Below are 26306 nucleotides of genomic sequence, written 5' to 3'. Positions count from 1 at the left end.
CACATTAATGAAAGATTATTTCCCCTTTATTACTTAGTTTAAGCATAAATTGCAAGGGCATTTATTCTCTTTGGGAGAAAATGCCAACCCACTCTAGTATTCTTACCTGGAAAATCCCATGGACAAAGGAGCCTGATAGGCTACAGTCTGTGGACGCAGAGTCGGACACGACTGAGAGACTTCACTTTCTTTGACTTTCACTTTTATTTTCTTTGACCTCTTTCCCAAAGCACACGTCATTTTATTTCTTAAACTGTGTAATTGTCCAGCTTATTGTTAAGATAAAGGGGAATCCCCTTCAATTCATTCACCAGAGTTTGGCATAGTCCAGTTTTTTGCATAATTGTGTTTGGTGTCATTGGAGAGAGGCATGCAAAAAGGATGGACCCTGGAATCTGAGTTTCTTGGTTTGAGTATAGACTTTGCCATTCATCTTGGGTGCCTCAGTTTCTTCATCTGTGCCATGTATGATGATAGTACCTATCTTACAGAGTTGTAACAAGCATTAAATAAGCTAATGCATAAAAGAGCATGCACAGAATGCTTTTTATCAAGAGCTTAATAAATGTTCATTGTTGTTATTTGTCTAAACACTTACAACAGTCACTCATTCTCATTACTTTCTTGGGTACCTACCATTTGTGGGTACTATACTAAAAATGAATAAAATATATCCCCAGGCTAAAGAGTTCACGTTTTAGTAAAGAAGATAAATGTCAGACAAATAATTACAATATAGTAAGTGCCCAATAGAAGTAATTCTATGGGACAGTGAGGCAGAAGTTACTAACTCTGTCTAGGAAAGTTAGAAAAAGATGTATATGAGTGTTGGGTATGCTGGAATTTATCATCCTGTTCTGGTATGTTGGTGTTATTAAATTGAGGGAGCCATAAAAGACAAATGCTGAGGGACTGTTACAGATTAAAAGAGATAATAGAAACATGACAACTAAGTACAGACTGATTGGATCCTGTATTGGGGTGTGGTGGGGGTGGGTGGGATTGCTCTAAGAACAGGATTGGGACATTAAGCAAAAGTTTCCTAAAGTTATCACTATACCGTAAAAGAATTTTTGTTCTAAGACACGCTGAAATATCAAAAGAATAAGGGAAATGACACTATTTGAGAATAGTTTGTGATGTATTTGAGTTTCCCTGATGTTCCAGAAACAATCTCAGAGCCATTTAGCAATGGTGGGAGACCTGAGTTTGATTCCTGGGTTGGAAAGATCCCCTGGAGGAGGTCATGGCTACTCACTCCAGTATTCTTGCCTGGAGAATCCCCATAGACAGAGAAGCCTGGCAGGCTACAATCCACAGGGTCATAAGGAGTCGGACACAACTGAGCAACCAAGCACAGCAAGCACAGCACCTTCCTCAACAAGGAACTGAGAGAATTGTGTCACAGACTGCTCTTAGATAGTTCAGGGGGAGAATGCCACATACACTCACGCACAGAATGGGATCCCCTTTGTGGCAGTAGTAGTGGTATTAGTCGCTCAGTCACGTTCTTCTCTTTGTGACCCCATGGACTGTAGCCTGCCAGGCTCCTCTGTCCATGGGATTCTCCAGGCAAGAATACTGGAGTGGGTTGACATGATCTCCTCCAGGGGATCTTCCCGACCCAGGGATCGAACCCAGGTCTCTGGCATATGCAGGTAGATTCTTATAAGTGTTAAAAACTGGTGACTCCAAGTAACAAGAGTTGCTTACATTATTTTTATAACTTTTCTAGAAATCTGATATTATTTCAAAGGAAAAAATTCAAGGGGGAGGAAAAGGAAAGAGCTTCCTAAGGAGGAGGCATTTGAACTGTATCATAGAGGCTAAATTCACCAGGTAGATAAGAGAAGCACAGACAGATATGCAGAAAGCACTATTAATGTAAAAGAGCATGACTTACATGCAAGGTAATTCAGTATGGTAATTTCCACATCATGGTAAGAATACATTCTCTCAAATATCTATAGAGAATTAGCTTGGGTTTTCATTAATCTGATGTTTATTGAATCTTACTGCCCAAAATCAGGAAACGTTTACTTAGCAAATTGTTGGACTGTGTTTATGCCAAAGAAAGCCATTGTTTTGTATACTTATATCACTGGGAAATCCTATGCTTTAAACATCCTGAAGTTTTATTTCTCTTTGATAGCCTGAAATTATTCATGGATATGTAGAAATGCGTGGAAGAGTTTGAACAACCTTACAATGAAATTTACAGTAGAAATTTAGTGTCCTAATACCTCTAAATTGAAAAGCAGTTCTCATTTTGGTAGAACCTCATTATTAGTGATAATTTGGAAATTTGGATCAACAGAAGCAGTAAAAATAAAATATCTGTAATTAAGCATTTTGTATCATCAGTGTCTTTATTAGGGAAATATTTTAGAGTGTAGCTGAAAAGAATCTTTTTGTAAGAAGCTTTCAAACAGCAAAATGAAGTGCTTTGGTAGTAATTTTCACCTTTAGAAGTCAGAGTGATCGAGTGCTAATCACTTTTTAAACCTGTGGGTTATTTTTAAACTTTTTCCCTTCATCTTTTCAGTTTATTTCTTAAATCTAGAGATGGCAATAGTCACTTAAATTATTTATATTGCAAATCTTTGATAGCAAGACTTCTATCTGTATCTTGAAAAATATCTAATGGGTCTCTGCTGCACATAGAGAATAATTTCTAGACGTATATGTGAAAGGTAATGGACCTAGTACTTAAACAGCATCCATTCAGTTCCTTGCTGAGGAAAAAGAGCCATTGCTGAATGATTTTCAGATTGTTCTTGGATTGCTCTAAGGAAAATTTATCACAAAATTTCTAGTGAGGTAGTTTAAGATCATGAAATAGACTTAAACTTTTAAAAATTTTCTGAAGCAATTTTAATTTTTCCATATTCTCATATAAATGTGTATTTATATCTACATAGTCTCTGTATAATGCTCCTCTTGGAGTTCTTCTTTCAAAGCACTGAAGCATCATCCAGTCTGAATTATTTATTATAAGGTGAATTTTCTTCCGTTTTGAGACTGAGCTATTAGAGAAGTTTTTGCTTAAATGAAATAAAGCCAGAGTTGTTAAGATTAATAATGTAATTTGTTATTATAAATGTCATTTTTAAGGATTAGGAAGATAGGATATTAATTTCATGGATTCTTGATGTTTACTAGAATAGTTGAATTTTATGTTGTAAAAAATGTCAGTTGGATCTTTTTGTAATGCTGTTTGTAGAAAAGTTTATGAAAGATTGAATTGCTAAAATTAGCATACTTGATTTTATTGTGTAACAAAAATATGCAAGCTCTTAGAAATCTCTAAAAGTTAAGAATGTGATCATTAGAGAATGTGAAATAGTATATGTTTATCTTTTCTCTACTCATAGTTACAAATAAAAGTAACTTGTAAGCCTCATGTTTTGCATATTTTAAACTATTTTCATAGATCTGGAAAAATGTCCATTTTCTGGAAATACCTGAAAATTTACTTTTTGTTTTTTATGATTGTAATGGTTATAGTACTTTATATCTGTATTGTATTTGCATATGTAGAAAGAGGGCTGTTTTGAAGGATCAGGAGGTATACTTAATTATATTAAATTATAGTTGTTTTTATTAAGTATACTTAAAATTCTTTTAGAGTTCATAATGTTTGTTGCTGTTTCCTCTAAGTATGAGAAAGGGAAAGAATTGAACAATGAAGGTTTAATTTTTCTGTTTGGTTTTTCTTAGCAATTGAAAATATGTAGTGAAGAGCATGAAGACAGAGAATGTTTGAACCAAGCTATTACTGCTCTCATGAATCTCCAAGGTAGTATGGACCGAATTTACAAGCAGTTTTCACCTAGACGCCGACCTGGGTAATTCCACACTGTTGAAAATATGAATGCTTATGCAGTATTTCACTTAAATCTGCTGTCTGGTTTTCTAAAGTGTTACTTACAGTGATAGATGCATTCTTGAAAGTTATACTTTTGTTTTACATTTTTCTTTTGCCCTTTAGCCTTTTAAAATTGGTGTTGTCATATTGTTAAGATATATTTAATAAATTTTTTAAAGATATATTTAATAACTTATATTATTTATATAAGAAATTTAGTATTATTTTCATTTTAATTCTTAGGACCTCAGGAATCATGTCAAGTCTCTACTATTTCTCTTTCCAAATAATGAAATTGAAGCATGTATTATTTAATGGCAGAGTTCAGTTCAGTTCAGTTCAGTCACTCAGTCGTGTCTGACTCTTTGCAACCCCATGAATTGCAGCACGCCAGGCCTCCCTGTCCATCACCATCTCCCGGAGTTCACTCAAACTCACGTCCATCGAGTCCGTGATGCCATCCGGCCATCTCATCCTCTGTCGTCCCCTTCTCCTCCTGCCCCCAATCCCTCCCAGCATCAGAGTCTTTTCCAGTGAGTCAGCTCTTCACATGAGGTAGCCAAAGTACTGGAGTTTCAGCTTCAGCATCATTCCCTCCAGAGAAATCCCAGGGCTGATCTCCTTTAGAAGGGACGGGTTGGATCTCCTTGCAGTCCAAGGGACTCTCAAGAGTCTTCTCCAACACCACAGTTCAAAAACATCAATTCTTCGGCGCTCAGCCTTCTTCACAGTCCAACTTTCACATCCATACATGACCACAGGAAAAACCATAGCCTTGACTAGACGGACCTTTGTAGGCAATGTAATGTCTGTGCTTTTCAATATGCTATGTAGGTTGGTCATAACTTTTCTTCCAAGAAATAAGCCTCTTTTAATTTCATGGCTGCAATCACCATCTGCAGTGATTTTGGAGCCCCAAAAAATAACACTGACACTGTTTCCACTGTTTCCCCATCTATTTCCCATGAAGTGATGGGACCAGCTGCCATGATCTTCGTTAGGAGAAAGTAAATGCTGTGTGCAAAATTTAGTGTTTGGTTATTTAATATTTTTGTCACTTGATTTAAAGTAGTTTATACTTCAGGCAATTAAGGTTGCTTAGCCATTGAGTAAGCTAAATTTATCTTGTTTTTGTGTTTTTTGGGTTTTTTTAGGGATCCTGTTTGCCCTTTTTATAATCGTCAATTAAGAAGCAAGCACCTGGCTATTAAAAAAATGAATGAAATTCAGAAAAACATAGATGGATGGGAAGGCAAAGACATTGGACAGTGTTGTAATGAATTTATTATGGAAGGCCCATTGACAAGAATTGGTGCTAAACATGAACGGCATATTTTTCTCTTTGACGGCTTAATGATCAGCTGCAAACCCAACCACAGCCAGTCACGCCTCCCAGGATGCAGCAGTGCAGAGTACAGACTAAAAGAGAAATTTGTCATGAGGAAGATACAGATATGCGATAAAGAAGATACGTGTGAGTGCAGGCACGCCTTTGAGTTAGTATCCAAAGATGAAAACAGCATAATATATGCTGCTAAGTCTGCTGAAGAGAAAAATAACTGGATGGCAGCACTTATTTCCCTTCAGTACCGTAGTACTCTGGATCGAATGCTGGATTCGGTATTATTGAAGGAAGAAAATGAGCAACCATTGAGATTACCAAGTCCTGAAGTGTATCGTTTTGTGGTGAAAGACTCTGAGGAAAACATTGTTTTTGAAGACAACTTGCAGAGTAGAAGTGGAATCCCCATTATTAAAGGAGGAACTGTGGTGAAATTAATTGAAAGGCTAACATATCATATGTACGCAGGTATGTGAAGCTCTTTACAAGTGGTTATATAGGGCAAAGGATCCAAAACCTTTTCAAGATTGTCCAGAAACACTTAGGGCCTAGGAAGAAAATGGACTGCCTTTAAAATTTTAAAGGAATACTGCAGAATCAATAGGAATAGATACCTAATTAAATGTCTATATAGTGTTAACTTCATTAATAAATATTCATCAAAATGGTATGGTTATGAATCTTGAATTTGAAAACATCCCTTTATCAAGAAGCAATCCTTTATCGAGAGATACCACAATTGGCAGGAAAAGCAACAGTGGGAGGAACCAAAAAAAAAAGGAAAGGAAGGAAGGCCTCCAAAATATGCTACTTTGAATTAATTAAGCTGAGTAAATTGAATATGCAACATGTTCTGTGCTCTACCTTTTCAGATCCCAATTTTGTTCGTACCTTTCTTACTACGTACCGTTCATTTTGTAAACCACAGGAATTACTAAGCTTACTGACTGAACGGTAAGAAAAATATTTATTTTACTTATTTTTACATTTTTTAAAAAGTTAACTTTTTTACCTTGCAAAGTGCTAGGTACCTAGTATGTACTCAGGTAGTTTTTGAACATAATTTATTCAACATTAAATTTACAGTATTATTATTCTCTTCAAGTAGCATACTTACTGAAATCCCTGTTTCTAACAGATCTTTTCAGATCCTAGCAAAATTTATAGTGGTAATCAGAAAGATTCATTTTTATAGGATAAAAAATATGAATTTTAATGAAATTTTTTCTATGCAATAAAACAATACTTCGTTGAAAGAAGCTTTTCACTTTTAAAACAAACTTTTTATTGTGAAAAATTTTAAGACATATGCAAGAGAAAATATATTCTGTTAATAAACCCCATTTATCAATCATCCAACTTCAATAATTATCTCCTTGTATTTCATCTGTTTCCCTGTTGATTTGAATACCCTAGTCCCAGGATTATTTTGAAGTAAATCCTTGGCAACATATTTGTCTGTATTATTTCCATTAGTATTTCTAAAAGATAAGTATTCTTATTAAAAGCATAATCACAATATCATTATTAGACCTAAAAAATTAAGATTTCCTTTATTGAGTAATTCTTAAAAATTAAGTTTTGAATTGACTTTTTTCTTTTTTACTGAGTATGTCAGCGGTACTTTAAAATGCTTTATAGGTGGGAGGGGGGTTCATGTTTGGGAACGCATGTACACCCGTGGTGGATTCATGTCAATGTATGGCAAAACCAATACAGTATAGTAAAGTAAAATAAAGTAAAAAAAATAAATTAATTTAAAAAAATGCTTTATAGGTTAAACTGTAGTATTTGAGCTTCAACATACTTTTGTTTTATATTTTAAAACTTAACCAGATTTTTATCTGGACCTCTATCATTATGTTATTCCATGAAGCTAACTATACCAGACTGAGTCAGTATAATGTGCTATGAAGATTTACTTGGTTGCCTTTTCATGTTCAAAATAAGGAAGGCACATATGTTATATTTATTTATTTATTAATATTATTTATGTGAAAGTGTTAGTCACTCAGTTGTGTTTGACTCTTTGTGACTCCACGGACTGTAGCCCACCAGGCTCCTCTGTCCATGGAATTCTCCAGGCAAGAATATTGGGGTTGCTATTACCTTCTCAAGAGGATCTTCCTGACCCAGGGATCAAACCCCGGCCTCCTGCATTACAGGCTGATTCACCACTGTCTGAGCCACCAGGGAGGCCCATTATTATATTTTAGCTACATTTCCTATGGTTGGGGAAGGTATTTTTTTTTTTAACTTTGATTTTTTTTTCCACTTAGTTATGTTTTTTAAATACTATTTAAAATTCAGTGTGGGACTTCCTTTGGATTAATGTTCATTTATTTAAGGAAACATATTTATTTCCATTTTAATAAATATTAAAGATAGAATTAGATAAGGTATTTCTGTTATGTTTTTAAAGAGGTCATACTCTGTGGATTGTCTTCTTGGATCTTTTCCATTCATCTTTTCTACGTTGGTCAGTGCTAGTTATTAAACTTTTGATAAAAGTAAGAATGTAAGTATTCAATACTATATAGCTAAAGGGCAGTTTTTTGTAGTATGTAGTACTCTAAGAGAAGTTTATCAGTTTCACTTTTCACATAAAAGGTAGGAAAGAAGTTTTGCTTATTAGTCAAAATGTCTTTCCTGCTATATTTGAAATCCTCATTTCTGTATGAACAACAAAAAATTTCTCTCATTTTGCTTTTCTTCTTAGATTTGAAATTCCAGAGCCAGAACCTACTGAAGCAGATAAATTGGCATTAGAAAAAGGCGAGCAGCCCATCAGTACAGACCTAAAAAGGTTTCGCAAGGAATACGTCCAACCAGTACAACTTAGGTTTGGCCTAAATATTGTATTTTTTATGTGTCATTCAATTTTCAGTATATAGCTAGCACAAAAATTTTTACCTCTTATTTCAGATGTAGGTTATTTTATTAATTGCATAGCAGTTAAACTTTCAAGTTCTTTCTGTGTGAAGCTACTCTTAATTCTCTGAAGAAATTTAATTATTAAAATATACTGTGTTATATGCATCAGATATCTCTCACAGGCAATATGTTATGGCTTACAGGCTAGGGTACCTAATAAGTAAAAAATATTTTAATTTTAATATGAATTTTGCCTACTGTCAGTCCTCTCAGCACTTTTGATTTCGTTTTTGTCTCAGTGTGGTCATTTAGTAATCCTGGACTTTTTTTCTGTTTGTAATATTTATGAAAGTTCTAGTTCTTTCCCCACTCTTTTCCCACAAGATTTATCGATATATGTTACTTATCTGCTGCTGCTGCTGCTGCTGCTGCTAAGTCGCGTCAGTCGTGTTCGACTCTGTGCAACCCCATAGATGGCAGCCCATCAGACTCCACCGTCCCTGGGATTCTCCAGGCAAGAACACTGGAGTGGGTTGCCATTTCCTTCTCCAGTGCATGAAAGTGAAAAGTGAAAGTGAAGTTGCTCAGTCGTGTCTGACTCTTAGCGACCCCATGGACTGCAGTCTACCAGGCTCCTCCGTCCATGGGATTCTCCAGACAAGAGTACTGGAGTGGGGTGCCATTGCCTTCTCTGTTACTTATCTAAACAATGTCATTTCAGTAATTATTTTTTTATGACTTTGAAAAAAAAATTTATTGAAGTACAGTTGATTTATAATCTTGTGTTTCAGGTGTGCAGCAAAGTGATTCAGTTTTATATATACTTTTTATCTTTTTTAGATTGTTTTCCATTATAGGTTATAACAAGATAATGAGCATTGTTCCCAGTGCTATACAGTTGGTCCTTGTTGGTTATCTATGTAATAATTTCTAAAAATGTATTTAGTAATAGCATCTGCCAGTTGTTATGTTACTCTGTGTGCCTAAGTGCTTTATCTTTTTTATTTTGTCCTCACAGTTACTATTTCACTTTGTTTAAAACAAAATTGAAAGTTAACAGAATCAAGTAATTTGAGATAGGTCATATAAAAGGAGTGACAGGACAGGGTTCACACTTATATCTGACTGCCTGAGCCAGTGCTTGTTTGTTTGTTTCAATGTTCAGTGAGCCTTGAAAATTGAAAGCTCCTTTGATTAGGCCTGTTTATAGTGCAAGTGAAAATCAAAACTTTTACCTCACCTTTTCCTTGGGAAAACTGAGATATCTAATTAGTTATATATGATTAAATATTTCTCCTGTAAATGTTAAGGTTCCTTGATTAAGGTTAACCAGTAAACTGAAAATTTAAAACTAAGTATACTAAATGTTTATTTTCAAGGATAATTGCCACAAATAAATGCAGTTTTGGAGGAGTGATGACGCTTCCAACTATATATCTTTTAGCCAAAACTTTTAGTATGTCATTCTTTGTGTAAGAAGATAATGCATTAAGCCACTGAGCTAACCAGGCACTTAAGGCTGTTTTATTCCAGATAGCATTAGAAATTTAGAATATTTTCCTAGTCTGGGGAAAAAACTATTGCCTAACAACTACTGGGTGGTTGTGGAGGGTATAGGTGAGAATATAACCTAGAAATAGTCATTCATTGAAATAATGAAAGAAAAATGCTAATGAAATTAATATATACTAACTGTATCTTTGTGATAGAGAATGGAATGTTATATTTGTCTTAATTGTTTGCATCTTTATTCGCAAGGTGTAAGTAATTATTTTTGAGGTACTATAAAACAAAATGGGCTTCCCAGGTGGTGCTTGGTGGTAAAGAGCCCGCCTGCCAGTGCAGGTAGATGTAAGAGCCTTGGGTTCGATCCCTGGGTTGGGAAGATCTCCTGGAGGAGAGCATGGCAACTCCCTCCAGTACTCTTGTCTAGAGAATCCCATGGACAGAGGAGCCTCGCAGGGTGCAGTCCATAGGGCTGCACAGAGTTGGACACAACTGAAGTGATTAAGCAGCAGCAGCGTAAAACAAAATAGCTCTGTCAGAAACACTTTTGTCTTTTGAAATAAAAGAATGTGAGCCTACCTGCAAATACAGATACTTTGATGATAGTACTTACATTTAGAACCAAATACACTAAATCTTAGTTGGTTTTCAAATTTTAGATCTTTCAAAGAAATCCTTTTACAATTGAAGAACTTAAAGTATCTTTTGTAATTACAGAGAATACATTTTCTACATATAAAAAAAGAAAAGGTACTTTTCCATGTTTATAAAATTAAACTCTTGGGTTTTATATTGGGCCTAGTGTATGAAAGTATCACCATGGCATTAGAGAAGTAAAAGAAGTATAATTGAATGCTTGGGTTTTACTAAAATGTGTTTCTTTTCATTTTGTCAGGGTCTTGAATGTGTTTCGGCACTGGGTTGAACACCATTTTTATGACTTTGAAAGAGACTTGGAGCTGCTTGAAAGACTAGAATTCTTCATTTCAAGTGTAAGAGGTATATTATTTAAAGATTTGATTGACTCTTCTGTTGCACATGAGGTTTTTTTTTTTTTTTAAATTTATGTGACTTTCAGTTTAAGAAGATAAACTATTTTTTCATTTTAAAAAAGAAGTAAGATTTGGAATAATTTTTATAGACTTTAAGGCTCTCACATATGTTTGGAACCACCTGAAGTGTTAAAGGTTTTTAGGAAAATCTTTTTTTTTTAAAGAAGTCAGATGTCCTCTTTAGTAAATTTAAAACTTTATCTCATCTCATCGCTGCCACTCCTTTAACTAATTAAATATTTGTGTAATTTAACCTGTTTATTTTCCTTTATCTTAGTTTTGAATGGTTAACAACTTCTTGGTATTGGTCGTTTAGTCACTAAGTTATGTCCAACTCTTGCGACCCCATGGACTGTATGTAGCATGTCAGACTCCTCTACCCATGGGATTCTCCAGGCAAGAATACTGGAGTTGGTTGCCATTTCCTTCTCCAGGGGATCTTCCCGACCTAGGAATTGAACCCAGGTCTTATGCATTGCAGGCATATATTCTTTACCAATTGAGCTATGAGGGAAGCCCTAATAGCTTCTTAAATAAGATCTATTTCCCCTGGAAAAGTTTTTGGTATATTTTTGGCACCTAAAAGATAGGGGTTTCCTACCTGAAGTTGCAGAGCACAGTCCATAAAATGAAACTCAAGGCAATGAGCATCAAACAAATGTATGTATCAAAATATGCAACATATCAGATATATGCTACTGAATCCAGAAAATTCATGTTTTCCCTGATAGTGAAAAGTGAAAGTGAAGTCGCTCAGTCGTGTCCGACCTCAGCGACCCCATGGACTGCAGCCTACCAGGCTCCTCTGTCCATGGGATTTTCCAGGCAAGAGTACTGGAGTGGGGTGCCACTGCCTTAAAAATATTGGAATACTGTAAATTAAATATAGCTTCTTTCATCTCCTACTTATTCTTTAAGGTGAATTTTACTTAAAATAGAGATTGTGATTTGTTTTAATTTTGAGATGTTTAAAACACATTTTTATCATGTGTGCTTTATAGTACTAAGTTGATTTTTAATTTAATGTTCTTAATGAAGACACTAGATTTTATTTGCTATAAGAAGCTTCTAAAATACACATGTTAAAATAAAACAATTAAATAGTTTTGCTTAAAGGCCTTTCCAATACAAGTTATTCCTCAAGATAACTCAGTAGTTGATGAGGGAAAGTTTTTTTTTTTTTTTGGAAGATTTTTTTTTAATAATATTTATTTGTTTTTAATTGATTGATGATTACTTTATAGTATTGGCTTTATCTCTGTCATACATCAACATTAATTAACCATAGGTGTACGTATGTCCCCTCCCTCTTTAACCTTCCCATCTCCCTCCCCATCCCACCCCTCTAGGTTACTGCAGAGCCCCAGTTTGAGTTCCCTGAGTCATACAGCAAATTTCCATTGGCTGCCTGTTTTACATATGTAATGTATATACTTCTGTGCGACTCTCTCCATTCATCTCACCCCCTCCTTCCACTCTCCTGCTGCCTTTGTCCATAAGTCTCGTCTCTGTGTCTCCATTGCTGCCCTGCAAATAGGTTCATCATTACTCTCTCTATCGATTCCATATATGTGCGTTAATACACAATATTTATTTTTCTCTTTCTGACTTACTTCACTCTATATAATAGGATCTGGAGAACTGACTCAAATGTGTTCCTTTTTATGGCTGAGTAGTAGTCCACTGTATATATGCACCGCGGCTTCTTTATCCAGTCATCTGTTGACGGACATCTAGGTTGCTTTCATGTCCAGCTGTTGTAGAGTGCTGCAGTGAACATAGGGGTGCATGTGTCTTTTTCAGTTTTGGTTTCCTCAGGGTATATGCCTAGAAATGGTAATTGCTGGGTCGTAAGAGGGAAAGGTTTTGTAGAAGCATTGCAACTAATGAGTGAAGAAGGGATGACAGAAGTAGAATATGACCATTTTTCAAACTCACAGTAACATCATAAAGACATTTTATGCCTCCTGTTAGAAATATTCTTGCAAGTATTCATGTTTAAAGTTTGTCCTGGACCAGATCAATCTGTATATGTTGACTTACAGAAAATACAGAGACAGAGAAATAGGGCTGATGACGCCACAGAGATTGAATTGGCAAAATTTGGACTTGGGAAACACCACAAGTGACTGAACTTCAACAAATAAATTGTCTGAAGAAATGAGAGATAAGAGAGGAACCTGTTGATTAATGGAGTCTTGAGACATACTGACTCAGTGCAATGTGTACATCTTGTTTGGATCCTATTTCCTACAAACCAACTGTAGGAAGACAGTTGGTTCCCTGAGACAATCAGAGAAATGTGAATACTAACTGAATATTTGTTGATATTAAGAAGATACTGTCATTTTTATATGTGATAATGGTATTGGTTTTTTTTAAAGTCTTAACTTTCAGATACATACTTAAATAGGAATGAAATTATATTATACCTTTGATTTGCTTTGAAATAATATAAGAAATAGAGGGAGGACATGAGTGATATTAGGTAAAACAGTGGCCGTGAGTTGATAATTGTTGAAAGTAGATGAAAGTTACAAATTATATGAATATTTGCAGTTAATGTTTGTCAAATAAAGGGCTTTTTTTGTTTGTGTTCTTTTTCTAGGGAAAGCTATGAAGAAATGGGTAGAGTCAATTGCTAAGATCATCAAGAGGAAAAAACAAGCTCAGGCAAATGGTATAAGCCATAATATTACCTTTGAAAGTCCACCTCCACCAATTGAATGGCATATCAGCAGACCAGGACAGTTTGAAACATTTGATCTCATGACACTTCATCCAATAGAAATTGCACGTCAGCTGACCCTTTTGGAATCTGATCTCTACAGGTAGACAATTAACATTAATTTGCTGCTGTGTTGAACATTTCTATCTATTTTCGGAACTTTCTGAAAATTGTTCATGTGTACTTAAAAGTAAGTCGTCTTATTCTTATGGTCTAGGAAGAAAGTTCATAGCAGTTTTTTAATTATAATCTGTTCTGCAAGTGCAAGTCTTATAAATCATTGCTCTTTAGGCCTAGATGAGGTACTGGCAGTCCTTCACAAGAGGAGCGGCAAAGAGAAGACTGATGCAGTGGAATGAGCAGGCACTTGAGACTGTCCCCCAGCTCCTGTTCCTGATGCTGTCTCATATTGCTTTAGTTTAACTTGGTTCAGTTAAAAGAGACAGTCAGTATAGATGCTAGGCTCTGGGCAGCTCAGTCCATAGACTATACAGTGAGATAAACTTTCTTTTTTTTTGCAAATACTCTGTAATAAAAATTTTGACTTGGGACTTGACTGGCTTAGCTTTGCAAGGCAGATGAATAACAGTTCTTAGTGGAATAAAAATTTCTTCACTTCTTTTAAGGAGTCTCAAATACTTTAGCTATTTGAAATTAGTATTGACTTTAAGGATTTTTGAAGTAGATGATGAACCATACTTAAAACTTGTATATCATTTTCTTTTGTTTATAAGGATTGCTAGTAATACGCTTGACTATTTTTATCTGTATCCCATCGTTTGTCTTATATATAAAGCAGTTCCTGCCATCATCCTGTACCCACACACATCACCCATTTACAACCTAACTTTTTAGTATCATGGCTATGGCACTTCCAGGGTCACTCTCTACTCCAAATCAGACACTTCCCTTTGTCATATTATTTATTTCAAATTTTATTCCAAAATTACTATCTCATGTATCTCATTCTCTCTTTTCAACTTGCTTTATCAACTTCTTCGTCTGTCAGGTTTTTTTTTTTTAAACCCCTATCTTTTCCCAGTGCGTTAGCTTCTTTCTGTCTTCTCCTCCCTCATAATATAAGCTTTCTTCTTTCAATTACAACCCAGGTTCCTGTGAAGAGTAGAGGCCTTGTAAAAAAAAGACTCTAGGCCTTGTAGGTAATCACCACCCACTAACCTGTACCACTGTGGTTGTATCAAAAACTTCACTGCATTCAGGAGCCGCTTTTGAAATACAAACATCCTTAAGAAATTACCCTAATTAGCAGCCATTGTTTTTTTAAACTGAGATTACACAGGGAAAAGAAAGAATATATAAAGTTTAATGTTAGTGGAGAGTGTAGAAAGACACCAGATATAAAACTTGACCTTTAGAACTGGGTTTCTGATATGCCCTGGTTGTGCTGTTCAGACTTTAGCACACACATCAGAGGTTGTTACCATCTGATTCAGAGTGTCATGTTATATTTTAAATAATTTGGAGTTCAAGTCATTTTTGTTTGAATTATAGGATTTTTTTTAAGGAAAAAAGTTTTTTAAATTGTAGTTGATACACAATATTGTATTAGTTTCACATATACATTATAGTGACTCAATATTTTTGTGGCTATTTTATTTAAAGTTATTATAAAATATTGGCTGTATTCCCTGTACTATACGATATATCCTTGTAGCTTATTTGTTTTGTTCATAGTACTTTATTACATCTTAATTACCTACCCCAGTTGCTCCTCCCCCTTCTTCTTCCTTACCTATAACCACTAATTTGTTCTCTGTATCTATGAGTCTGTTATATTCATTTGTTGGTTATATTTTTTAGATTCCATATATATGTGATAACGTGTTCTCTTACTTTGCTTGACTTATTTCATGTCACATAATACCCTCTAGGTTCATGGGCACCTAAGTTGTTTCTTTACTGTGGGATTTGTGATAGGTGGGAATGAAGAGACTTATTACTTAGATAACAAAGCACATAGTACGAAATTAGATTTTTCCTTACAGTGTTACATGAATGGACATCAGGAATAAAAAAGCACTGAGCTCTATGTGGACCTACTTTCAAAACATAGAAATACCTTTGTTAAGTGATATGTGTATTATGGACGAAGGATACCATACGTAAAACATTGACACTCTGTAAACTAAATTTCTGGTGAAATAATAAAACCAATTAAGAAAATTTATTTCCAAGACTGTTCAAAGTACCCTTTTGTACTCAAATCTACTGAACTTTTTTATTATTATAATAGCCACGTCTATAGGACAGTGATGGCAATGCCATTGGTCAATATTTTAAAAATCATATAATCCTGAATCACTGTATACAGTGATTTTAGCTGCTTTTTCAACTGATTGTTTTTTATTAAAAAATATAGATGATAATACAGTAAGGGCTCAACAACAAAAGCATTACAAATAAAAGTGAAACCCTCTGGGTAATTCTCTCCAATCCCATTCCTCTTCTTTCTCCCAAAGGATAATTGCTATCTTATATTTGGCATTTACTACTATGTGTGTCTTTATAATTTATATACATACAACCATTCATAAACAACACGTAGCATTATTCTATACATTTTAAGTCTGTTTCTACCTGTGTATCATTCTGTAACTTGTTTTTTTACTTAAATCATTTCTGCCATTTGTTCAAGTTGCTGAGTATTGCTCCAGGCTGGTTATTTTAACTGCTGTATTGTATTCCATTGTATGAATACTCCACAATTTATCCATTCTCTTGATGATGAGCATTTAGGTTGTTTGGGATTTTTCACTCTTGCAAATTTTGCCCGACTGAACGTTCTTAGAAATGCTAAATGATCTAGTATGTATATCTTCAATGTTATGAGATATTGTGACATTTTAAAAGTGGTTATATCTAATTTTACTTGTACATCAGTGATGGGGAGTTCTCTTTTTTCAACATTTTTATCCATTTGGTGTTAAACTTCTTTTATAGTGATAGCAATAAAGTGGGATTTCATTGTGGTTTAATGTTCTTTTCTCTGAGTAAAAGTTAAAATATTCTTTCATGTCCATAGCTATTCAGTTCTGTTTCTCTGTAAATTATCTCCTTGTATGTTTGTTCACTGATCTTTTAAACTAGTTATCTTTTTCTTATTAAGCTTTTGGAGGCCTTTAAATAATTTTGATACTGATCCCTTGTAGATTAAGTGCATGGATTTTTGGTTCCACAGGAAAGTTCAACCTTCTGAACTTGTAGGGAGTGTATGGACCAAAGAAGATAAAGAAATAAACTCTCCAAATTTATTAAAAATGATTCGCCACACCACAAATCTCACCCTCTGGTTTGAAAAGTAAGTTTTTACTTACTTTGTATTATCACTTCTTAATATATTCTATAACATTAAGTCACATATAAGCAAACATTCTGGCTGAAAATGTATATCTTTTCTGTATGAAACAAGGCACTTGCTTCTTGCTTTCTAAGCCATGTTTTTTGTTGTTGTTGTTGTTGTTAGATGCATTGTGGAGGCAGAAAATTTTGAGGAACGGGTGGCAATACTGAGTAGAATTATAGAAATTCTGCAAGTTTTTCAAGATTTGAATAATTTCAATGGTGTATTGGAGATCGTCAGTGCAGTAAATTCAGTATCAGTCTATAGACTAGATCATACCTTTGAGGTAAGTTTTAGGCTTAAATAGTTTATCTTTTGAGAGGAGACAAAATTAATGTAAAGAAGATTCCTTGTACCACCAATCTTTTTTGAGTAAATCCTTTATAAATAATCTATCTTACTCCTGAAGCACAGTATCTCAATATTAGAAAATACATCAATATATGCTAGTAAGGCTAGAATTCATCGAAGAATATGTGTTTTGTGATTGTTTAATATGCTTACCTAAATGCTTCCCTAATGATTCCGATGGTAAGTATTCTGCCTGCAACTCAGGAGACCCAGGGATTGAACCCAGGGAAGATCTCCTGGAGAAGGGAATGGCTACCCACTCCGGTATTCTTACCTGGACAGTTCCACAGACACAGGCACCTAGTGGGCTATAGTGCATGGGCTCACAACCAGCTGGACACAACTGAGCGACTGACATGTTCACTTTCAGATGTATAAAGTTCCAAATGTATTTTTTCAGCAGTACATTGACTGACAGTTTCAAATAAATGACTAAATATATTTTAAATATAAACATACAAATTACTTTAATTACCTGTAGTATATAGTCAAGTAACATGGAGAGAATGCTTTCTAAAACTTAAATATTTTTTTAAATTATAAAAAATAATTGTGTAAACATGGTGTATGTTTTCATGTTTATCATTAAAAATTTGGAAGATATAGAAAGTATAGAAAATTTAGAGACTCAGCCATGTAAATGTATTTGCCTTTGAGAATATGAACTTTTATAGTGTTAGTGGAAAGTAATCTGACAACATTTAATCTGATGTTAAAATACACAGACTTTTGGACACAGAATAAAAGGCTCAGGACTATAAAATTAAGGTACAAAGATCTAGTTTCTGCAGCATTAAATGTACTAATAGTAGCAGAAAGCTAGATCCAACCTGTATGTCCATCAGTAGGAGAATGATTATGTTATCCTATCCCTATCATGTGGAGTATTGGTTGGCTAGGGGGAAAAAGTGACTAGAATCTATGTGGATGTCTTGAAAGAATAGTGTGACATTCAGGGGAAAAGCCATTTCAAAAATCTTTAGAAAAATTAATATAATATGATTTCATTTTGATAGAACAGAACAGAACAAACTCGAAACATGTAAGTGGAGTTGCGCAAGCATTGAGAAGAGTGTGGAAGGATATGTACTCTTCACTTAGCATTCATTCTTACAGTGGGCTGTGATTAGAGGGGAGTATAGGGTTAAACTGCTTTCGTGTGTGTGTTTTTCTGTTTGAGTGTTTGCATGTTATTGATTTGTATCGACATATTATATATTAAAGATGTTAATAGTCAAATATTGCCAAGTACTAATCTAAGAGGCTAATAACTTCAGTTCTCATTTTGTAAACTCTAAAGAAATATATTCATTTTGAGAGGTTAAGCTTTAGTTTCTTAAAATATTAAATGTTCAGCAATATTTCTTACTTCCCTGGTGGCTCAGAGGTTAAAGCGTCTGCCTCCAATGCGGGAGACCTGGGTTCGATCTCTGGGTCTGGATGATCCCCTGGAGAAGGAAATGGCAACCCACTCCAGTATTCTTGCCTGGAGAAGCCCACGGACTGAGGAGCCTGGTAGGCTACAGTCCATGGGGTTGCAAAGAGTTGGACACGACTGAGCGACTTCACCTTAACAATATTTCTTAAAATAGGTATATGGAATAAGGAATAAAAATACCAAAAAAAAGCCTGTTTACCTGGCATCCAGTTTAAAAACCTTTCCCAATTCCATCTCCTTTGTCCCTTCAGAGCCAACTACTGTGCTAAATCTTGTGCTTATCATTCTTTTGCTTTTTTCTATAGTTTTACTATTTGTAGCACTAAACAATGTTGTTTTATTTTTCTTCTTTCTCAATTATATGTGAATATAATTCTTCCAAGACTTTTTTCACTCAGTATTATTTTCCTAAAATTCATCCATATTGTTTCTTATAATTATAGGCCATTCTTTTTTACAGTTGTATCATATTATAGAAATAGATTCAAGGGATTAGATCTGATAGACAGAGTGCCTGAAGAACTATGGACGGAGGTTTGTAACATTATACAGGAAGTGACGATCAGAACTATCCCCAAGAGGAAGAAATGCAGAAAGGCAAAATGGTTATCTGAGGAGGGCTTACAAATAACTGAGAAGAGAATCGAAAGACAAAGGAGAAAAGGAAAGATATATCCATCTGAATGCAGAGTTCCAAAGAATAGCAAGGAGAGATAAGAACCCTTCCTAAGTGATCAGTGCAAAAAAAAAATAGAGGAAAACAACAGAATGGGAAAAACTAGAGATCTCATCAAGAAAATTATAGAAATAACTTTACTAAAATTTATTTATTTGCTTATTTATTTATTAGCTAATGGTCATTCATATTGTTTCTAGTTTGATGCTATTATTGTCATAAACATTTTCTACCTGTGTCCTGGTGCATACATATACAAATTTCTCTTACATACCTAGAAGTAGAATTATTGGATGATAGAATAGATAATGCCCAGTTGTTTTCTCTAATTACTGTACCAGTTTATACTCCCACTGGAAACATACGAACTCTGGTTGTTCCACATTGTCACTGACACTTGATATTGTCAGTTCTTTTAATTTTTCCAGTCTTGTGGTTTGGGTTTATAATTTCTTGATTTCTATTGAGTTTGAACCTCTTTTAAGATGTTTATTGGCTCTTTGTATTGTGGAAATTTTTTTACTTTTCTTGCTTGAGTTTTTCTCTTGAATTTGTATGAGTTCTCTCATATCCTATATTTTAATCCTTTGTCAGTTATGTTTGTTTTAAATACCTTTTTTCCAGATAAAAGCTTCTGTTTTCACTATTTTTATTATGTCTTTTGATGAACAAAAATTATTAATGTCACATTTATTTTTTCCTTTGTAATTTGTGGCTGTTGGTGTCTTGTATAGTAGATCCTCCTCTGTTATCTTAATGTTTTATCTATCTCATTAAGTCCTTAATCGAGCTGGAAACAAGTTTTGAGTATGGAGTCTAATTTCATTTTGTGTTCCATTTGGCTAGCCAAATGACCCCACAAGTTTATTAAAAGTGCATTCTTTCCTCATTGATCTCTAGGTGCCAGCTATGTCACGAGTTGAGTATCCATTAATGTATGGTCCTGTTCTGGTTCCTCTGTCCTGTTCCTTTAATGTATTCCATTATTCCTGTGCTAGTGCCACATGTTTAAAATGCCAAAATTTTATACTAGTTCTTGATACACTATAGTAGGCCAAGTCCCCACCAAGCTTCCTTTCTCAAGAGTGATTTACTCTTTTTTTTTTAGTTCCCAAGCAGGGATTGAACCTGGACTCCAGCAGTGAAAGCACTGAGTGCTAACCACTGGACTGTCAGGGAATTCCCAAGAGTGACTTATTCTTGACCCTTTGCTGTTATGTAATTGTAGAATCATCTGAAAGGTTGGGATTTTGATAAGAATTGTATAGGTTCTATAAATCAATTATGAAGAACTGACATTTTTACAATAATGAATCCTCCCAACTATGAACATAGTGTATCTCTCCATTTATTTATTTAATGAAGTTTTATGGTTTTATTGATGAAGACCTCACAACTGTTTTGTTAGATTTATATTAGAATATTTTAAATTTTGTTTTCTTTATTGATGATATCTAAAAATGCAGTTGATTTTTGCCTATTGGTTTTATATCCAGCAATATTGCTAAATTCTTTCATTAACATTCTATATGTAGATTTATTACATTTCTTTACATAATCATTTCCTCTGTGAATACTGGCAATTTTTCTTCTCAGTCGCTAGTCTTTTATTTATTTAATTTTCTTGTCCATTCTAGTTAGAACCTCTGTAGAGTACTGAATAAAAGTTACAGTGCAGTCACCTTTGCTTTTCCTTAAGTTAAAGGAAATGAGTTGAGTGGTTTTTCATCAGGTATGTTTGCTGTCAATTTGTGTGTGTGTGCGTGTGTGTGTGTGTGTGTGTGTGTGTGTGTATGTATCAGGTTAAAAATAAAATAACTGACTTTTAATTATAAAATGTAATAATGAAATATAAAATAAATGACTGCTTACTTGGTTTAATAAATTTTTCTTCAATTCTTTCTCCCTCCCCTGGCCTTCTCCTCTTTACCAAAATCTTACTACCCTTAGTCCCAAAAGACTTTGCAGTAGAAAAATACTTGAATGCCATGGGATTATATTTTTCTCCCCTAGCTATAACCTGAAGCTCCAGCTAATCAGCATTATAACTAATAATGTCTTAAGGAAGATTGTTTAATTGTTTAATCCTCTAATTTATATTAGAAAAAAACTAAGTTTTAAAGTTCTGTATTTATAGATAAGTCATTTCCAGCAAGTAGAGATAAGAATACTACTGATCTCTTAGTTTAAAAGCTTTTTTTTCAAACATTTGTACAATATTAAAATTGAAAGCTCTGCACCTAAAAAATATGATTGTTTTTAAAAAAAAACAAATTATACTCTATTTATATATTTTAAAGGCGTTGCAGGAAAGAAAAAGGAAAATTTTGGATGAAGCTGTGGAATTAAGTCAAGATCATTTTAAAAAATATCTAGTGAAACTTAAGTCAATCAATCCACCCTGTGTGCCTTTTTTTGGTAAGTTACACAATATGGATTTATATATATATATTTTTTGGATTTATATTTTGAGGGAGAGTTTGTTATATAGCAAAAAGAGACCAGCCTTTAAAAGCAGATAGTCCTGATTTTATATCTGAGCACATCTACTTTTATTAGCTGTCTATATTGATAAATAAAACCTAAACTCTATATGTAGACTCTTATCTATAAAACTTGTAATTCTGGTAATTATCTCATAGAGTTGTAAGGAGTCCTGTGGGATCTCTTCTATAAGAACAGTAGTCTCATTCATGAGGGCTCCAACCTCATAAGTTTAGCACCTCTCAAAGGCCTCACCACCTCATTCTGTCACATTGGGCATTAGGATTTCAACATATGAATTTTGAACATTCGACCATTCAAATTATAGCACACACCAAAAAATGTCTCCAGACATTCCCAGATGCCTGTCCCCTGCGGGACAAAATTGTCCCCAGTTGAGAGCCACTGGTGTAAATGAATCTAATTATGTGTGAAAGAGAAACTGAAAACTTTCTTCCGGTCCAAAACTGAAGAAAAATTCTTTTGTGTCTAAATTACAGGTTTTGGGAAAGCAGAATTAGTTTACAAATCTGTAGTCTTATTAACCAGAATTGGCTTAAAATTAATTTGTTGGTTAGTAATCACTTAAGATCATTGGTGTTACATATTTTACCAATAATCATTTAAGATCATTGGCATTAAATATTTATAAGTAAATATTAAAATGGCTAGAGTAGATTTAACACATAATTTAGACTGTGAATGAATCCTCCCTTTTATTTTAGGCTATTAGACTAAGAAATAGCAAATTAAGCCCAAACCCTAATTTTCTTTCAACTTTAAATTATTTCCATCCATGTAAAAAATTCTTCATGTAGAGTTGATTATTAAATATATCAGAGATTTCACTAGTAAGACCTGCTGTATTATAGGATGTCTTTCAACTTTACTAGATCAATTGTTTTCCCAAATGGTCAAGTAACCAATTTTAAAACTTTTCTTCAAATACTTTTTTTACTAGGAATATATTTAACAAATATACTGAAGACTGAAGAAGGGAATAATGATTTTTTAAAAAAGAAAGGGAAAGATTTAATCAATTTCAGTAAGAGGAGGAAAGTAGCTGAAATTACTGGAGAAATTCAGCAGTATCAAAATCAACCTTACTGTTTACGGATAGAACCAGAAATGAGGGTAAATATTTTCTTTGCTTATCTTTAAAAGAGAACATGTTAAGTCCTCTGCCCTCTCTAAGAAATTCCATAGCCATACATTATGATCTTTATTTTGCTATGAAAATAATATGCATTAATGAATCAATAGATAGAAGTGGTGAATATTAGATATTCTCCACTAACAATCTGCCGTTATTAATATTACTAGGCACTTGGTCTTGACAGTTATTGCTTCTTTGTGCAACAGGTTTAAGTAACACTTTCAAAAAAATGAATGACAAAATGGAATGAAAGATGCTTTCTGATGTCCACGCAGTTAAAAGAAAATCCACTACCAGTACTATCATTAATTGACATTTTAGATATTTTACATGTGCCAGTATAACATTAAGTAATTAATACCTTTATAAGAACACTGCATTTAAGTAGGGGAAGGGGTTGGGAGAGTGATGTGTATATATGCATAGCAAAAAAATGATTAAAAAAACATTTTATCACTTGATATTCTGTTTTGAGCAATAGTTCATAATATTGATACTGTGGTACTATAAGGTGTGAATATCTTCTAAATTAGAATAAATACTATGGTATTATGTCTATAGTAAGTAGATATTATTGTGTTATGTTTATTTGAAATTCAGAACATATGATAACAGAGTAAGTTTACCTTTCACATTAAAAATTGTGCTACACTTTCAGATATAGTCTGCAGGTTGAGCATATTGAGTGAAAATAGTCACCATCATTCCCATCCTCCTAAATTGTAAGATGGTAACTATTCTTTGTTCCAAGTTCAAAACAAAGAACCCTAAAGTCCTAAGAAAAATTGACTTGAAGTGTACACCATTATGAAAATACAGACAGATACTTGGCTTTAAAGAAAATGGTCATTTGTTCCATCCCCTTCTCTCAGCACTCTGTGATTTGGTGCTCCATAGGGGTAAAGAAATGTTGATGGAATTCCCTGGAGATCCAGTGCCAAGGGCCCAGGTTCAATCCCTGTTCGGGGAACTAAGATCCCACAAGCTGTGTGATGGGGCCAAAAGAAAAAAGAAATGTTCTTGAAGCCCAGATTAGAATTTATACTGTATTTCGTCGCAGAAATAATATTGCATTTTAGTTGGGGTATAATTAAAATAGTGCTTTTAGCATTCATATCTCAATAATTCCTGATAGGTTTCTGCATCTCATCTAGACATCCCGCCATCATTTAAAGCATTCTTTTGCGGGTAAGGAGCAGCGAATGCTTTCTTTATGACTGACTCAAAGTAAGCTTAAAATAAAGATAAAGATAAAGTAGCCATTCACTTTCAGCGCATAGTTAAACTAAATCGTATTTAAAAATAGAGTAACAGATGAGAAAATCACAATTATAACTTTATAAAAGTCTTTAAATTACTGTTGGTCCATATGATTTAATTTAGCTGATGTGAATATAGGAATAAATTGTTTCAGTATTGTTAAAGTAGTAATGCAATTTTCTTGAAATTGGCAGAAAAAAAATGAAAGAAGTTTATACTAGAGATTCTAAAGCTCATTTTGCCTACTGGTAAAGCTAAAACTCAGAACTTATATTTACATATGCTTCTAAGCTGCTTCAAAATTTAGAAAAACTGAATCCAATCATTTGCTTATAAGGAAGTCATCAGAAATGCACAGAAAAATTAATGCACGAGGAGTTGATAATAACAGTAATTATAATAGCAAAAAATTAGAAACCACCTATGTACATTACTACCTATATGGAAATTGGTGAAATAAATTCTGGAACATTTAATCTGATGAAGTATAACATAGTTAAAATTTGTATTATTTAAAGTAAACCATACAGAAAAAAAAAGTAATATTTTCAAAAAGCTAAAAATAGCTATGTTGTGACCCCAATTTTGTAGGCAAAAACTTATAATAATGTATATGTGCATATGTTCACACACATAGTTAAAACACTGGAAGACTATCCCAACTGTAAAACGTTGACAGTGCAATCTCTCATTGTGAGATTACTGTTTTTCTTTTTGCACTTTGTTAAATCATCTAAACTTTCTACTTAAAAACCTATGTTTAAGTTTAGGAAATACTTTTTCATTAAAGACAGAAAAGTTATTTTGTTAGAGGTGAGCACAGATATGTTAAAATATATTATTGTCCTTGAAATTATTTTTGAATAGACTTTAATCCAATTTGTCTCTACTTTTTTCCTTATCATCAAAGTTTTATTGTGGATTATAACTATAATTCTGTTTTAAACACTTTTGACTTATTACTGATGATCATTTTGTTGTGTAATCAGTAGGAATGTTAACTGAGGGATACCAAGCTATTAAGATTATAATAAGTGAAAGTCTGGTCATCTTCTTAATAGAACTTTAAGACTGGAGTATAAAACTTCCATAAAAACTTTATAATTTTATCCCAAAATAGAGAGATTGGAATCAGCAATCCCTGAGGACTTTTCAGACATTAGGATCTATTAATTTGTTGATAATTTTTTTATATTAAAGCGATGAAGTAAACATTTTAATAAAATCTAAAATATGTACTTATGGATATTTAATTCCAGAGATTCTTTGAAAACCTTAACCCCATGGGATGTGCTTCTGAAAAAGAGTTTACAGATTATTTGTTCAACAAGTCACTAGAAATTGAACCCCGAAACTGCAAACAGCCACCTCGATTTGTAAGTCCATTACAATTTTGGAAAATTTTGTTTTTTAAAACAATATTGTCTTTAATCTTCAGCAGACTATTTCCATTAAAATCGTACTTTGCTTGAATACCTGTTTTGTTTTGCAGTATTACACTATTTCTAAAATTATATATCCTGTAGGGGGAAAGTTAGCAGTTAGATAAAACCTGATGTATAAAAGACACACTTACTCCTTGGAAGAAAAGTTATGACCAACCTAGATAGTATATTCAAAAGCAGAGACATTACTTTGCCGACTAAGGTCTGTCTAGTCAAGGCTATGGTTTTTCCTGTGGTCATGTATGGATGTGAGAGTTGGACTGTGAAGAAAGCTGAGCGCCGAAGAATTGATGCTTTTGAACTGTGGTGTTGGAGAAGACTCTTGAGAGTCCCTTGGACTGCAAGGAGATCCAACCAGTCCATTCTGAAGGAGATCAGTCCTGGGATTTCTTTGGAAGGAATTATGCTAAAGCTGAAGCTCCAGTACTTTGGCCACCTCATGCGAAGAGTTGACTCATTGCAAAAGACTCTGATGCTGGGAGGGATTGGGGGCAGGAGGAGAAGGGGACGACAGAGGATGAGATGGCTGGCTGGCATCACTGACTCGATGGATATGAGTCTGAGTGAACTCTGGGAGATGGTGATGGACAGGGAGGCCTGGCGTGCTGCGATTCATGGGGGCGCAAAGAGTCGGACATGATTGAGCGACTGAACTGAACTGAACTGATCCTCTCTCTCAGACCACTTACTTACCCATCCATTTCTGATCCTTCCTAGCATAAGGGGGAAAGCTATGAGAAAGTGAGAACCTAGTGACAGGTCGGT

General features: G+C 34.0%; 1 protein-coding gene across 3 annotated transcripts in view; it reads left to right on the top strand.

Annotated features, from left to right (window-relative positions):
- The window catches only part of SOS2 (SOS Ras/Rho guanine nucleotide exchange factor 2), a 100823-nt gene that overhangs the window by 61137 nt on the left and 13380 nt on the right, over window positions 1-26306 (top strand). For all 3 annotated transcript variants that reach the window (XM_060419144.1, XM_060419145.1, XM_004010508.5), the window contains 11 exons: window positions 3721-3848; window positions 5023-5678; window positions 6083-6164; window positions 7930-8052; window positions 10486-10589; window positions 13251-13473; window positions 16570-16689; window positions 16855-17017; window positions 21497-21614; window positions 22642-22814; window positions 25356-25472. In XM_060419144.1, coding sequence (XP_060275127.1) covers window positions 3721-3848; window positions 5023-5678; window positions 6083-6164; window positions 7930-8052; window positions 10486-10589; window positions 13251-13473; window positions 16570-16689; window positions 16855-17017; window positions 21497-21614; window positions 22642-22814; window positions 25356-25472 — 2007 coding nt within the window. The remainder of the gene's footprint in view (window positions 1-3720; window positions 3849-5022; window positions 5679-6082; window positions 6165-7929; window positions 8053-10485; window positions 10590-13250; window positions 13474-16569; window positions 16690-16854; window positions 17018-21496; window positions 21615-22641; window positions 22815-25355; window positions 25473-26306) is intronic.

Source organism: Ovis aries, chromosome 7 (genome assembly GCF_016772045.2).
Source record: "Ovis aries strain OAR_USU_Benz2616 breed Rambouillet chromosome 7, ARS-UI_Ramb_v3.0, whole genome shotgun sequence".
In the NCBI taxonomy this organism is placed as follows: domain Eukaryota; kingdom Metazoa; phylum Chordata; class Mammalia; order Artiodactyla; family Bovidae; genus Ovis; species Ovis aries.
Note: the sequence above shows the minus strand (reverse complement) of the source record. Positions and strands in the feature narration are given on the sequence as shown.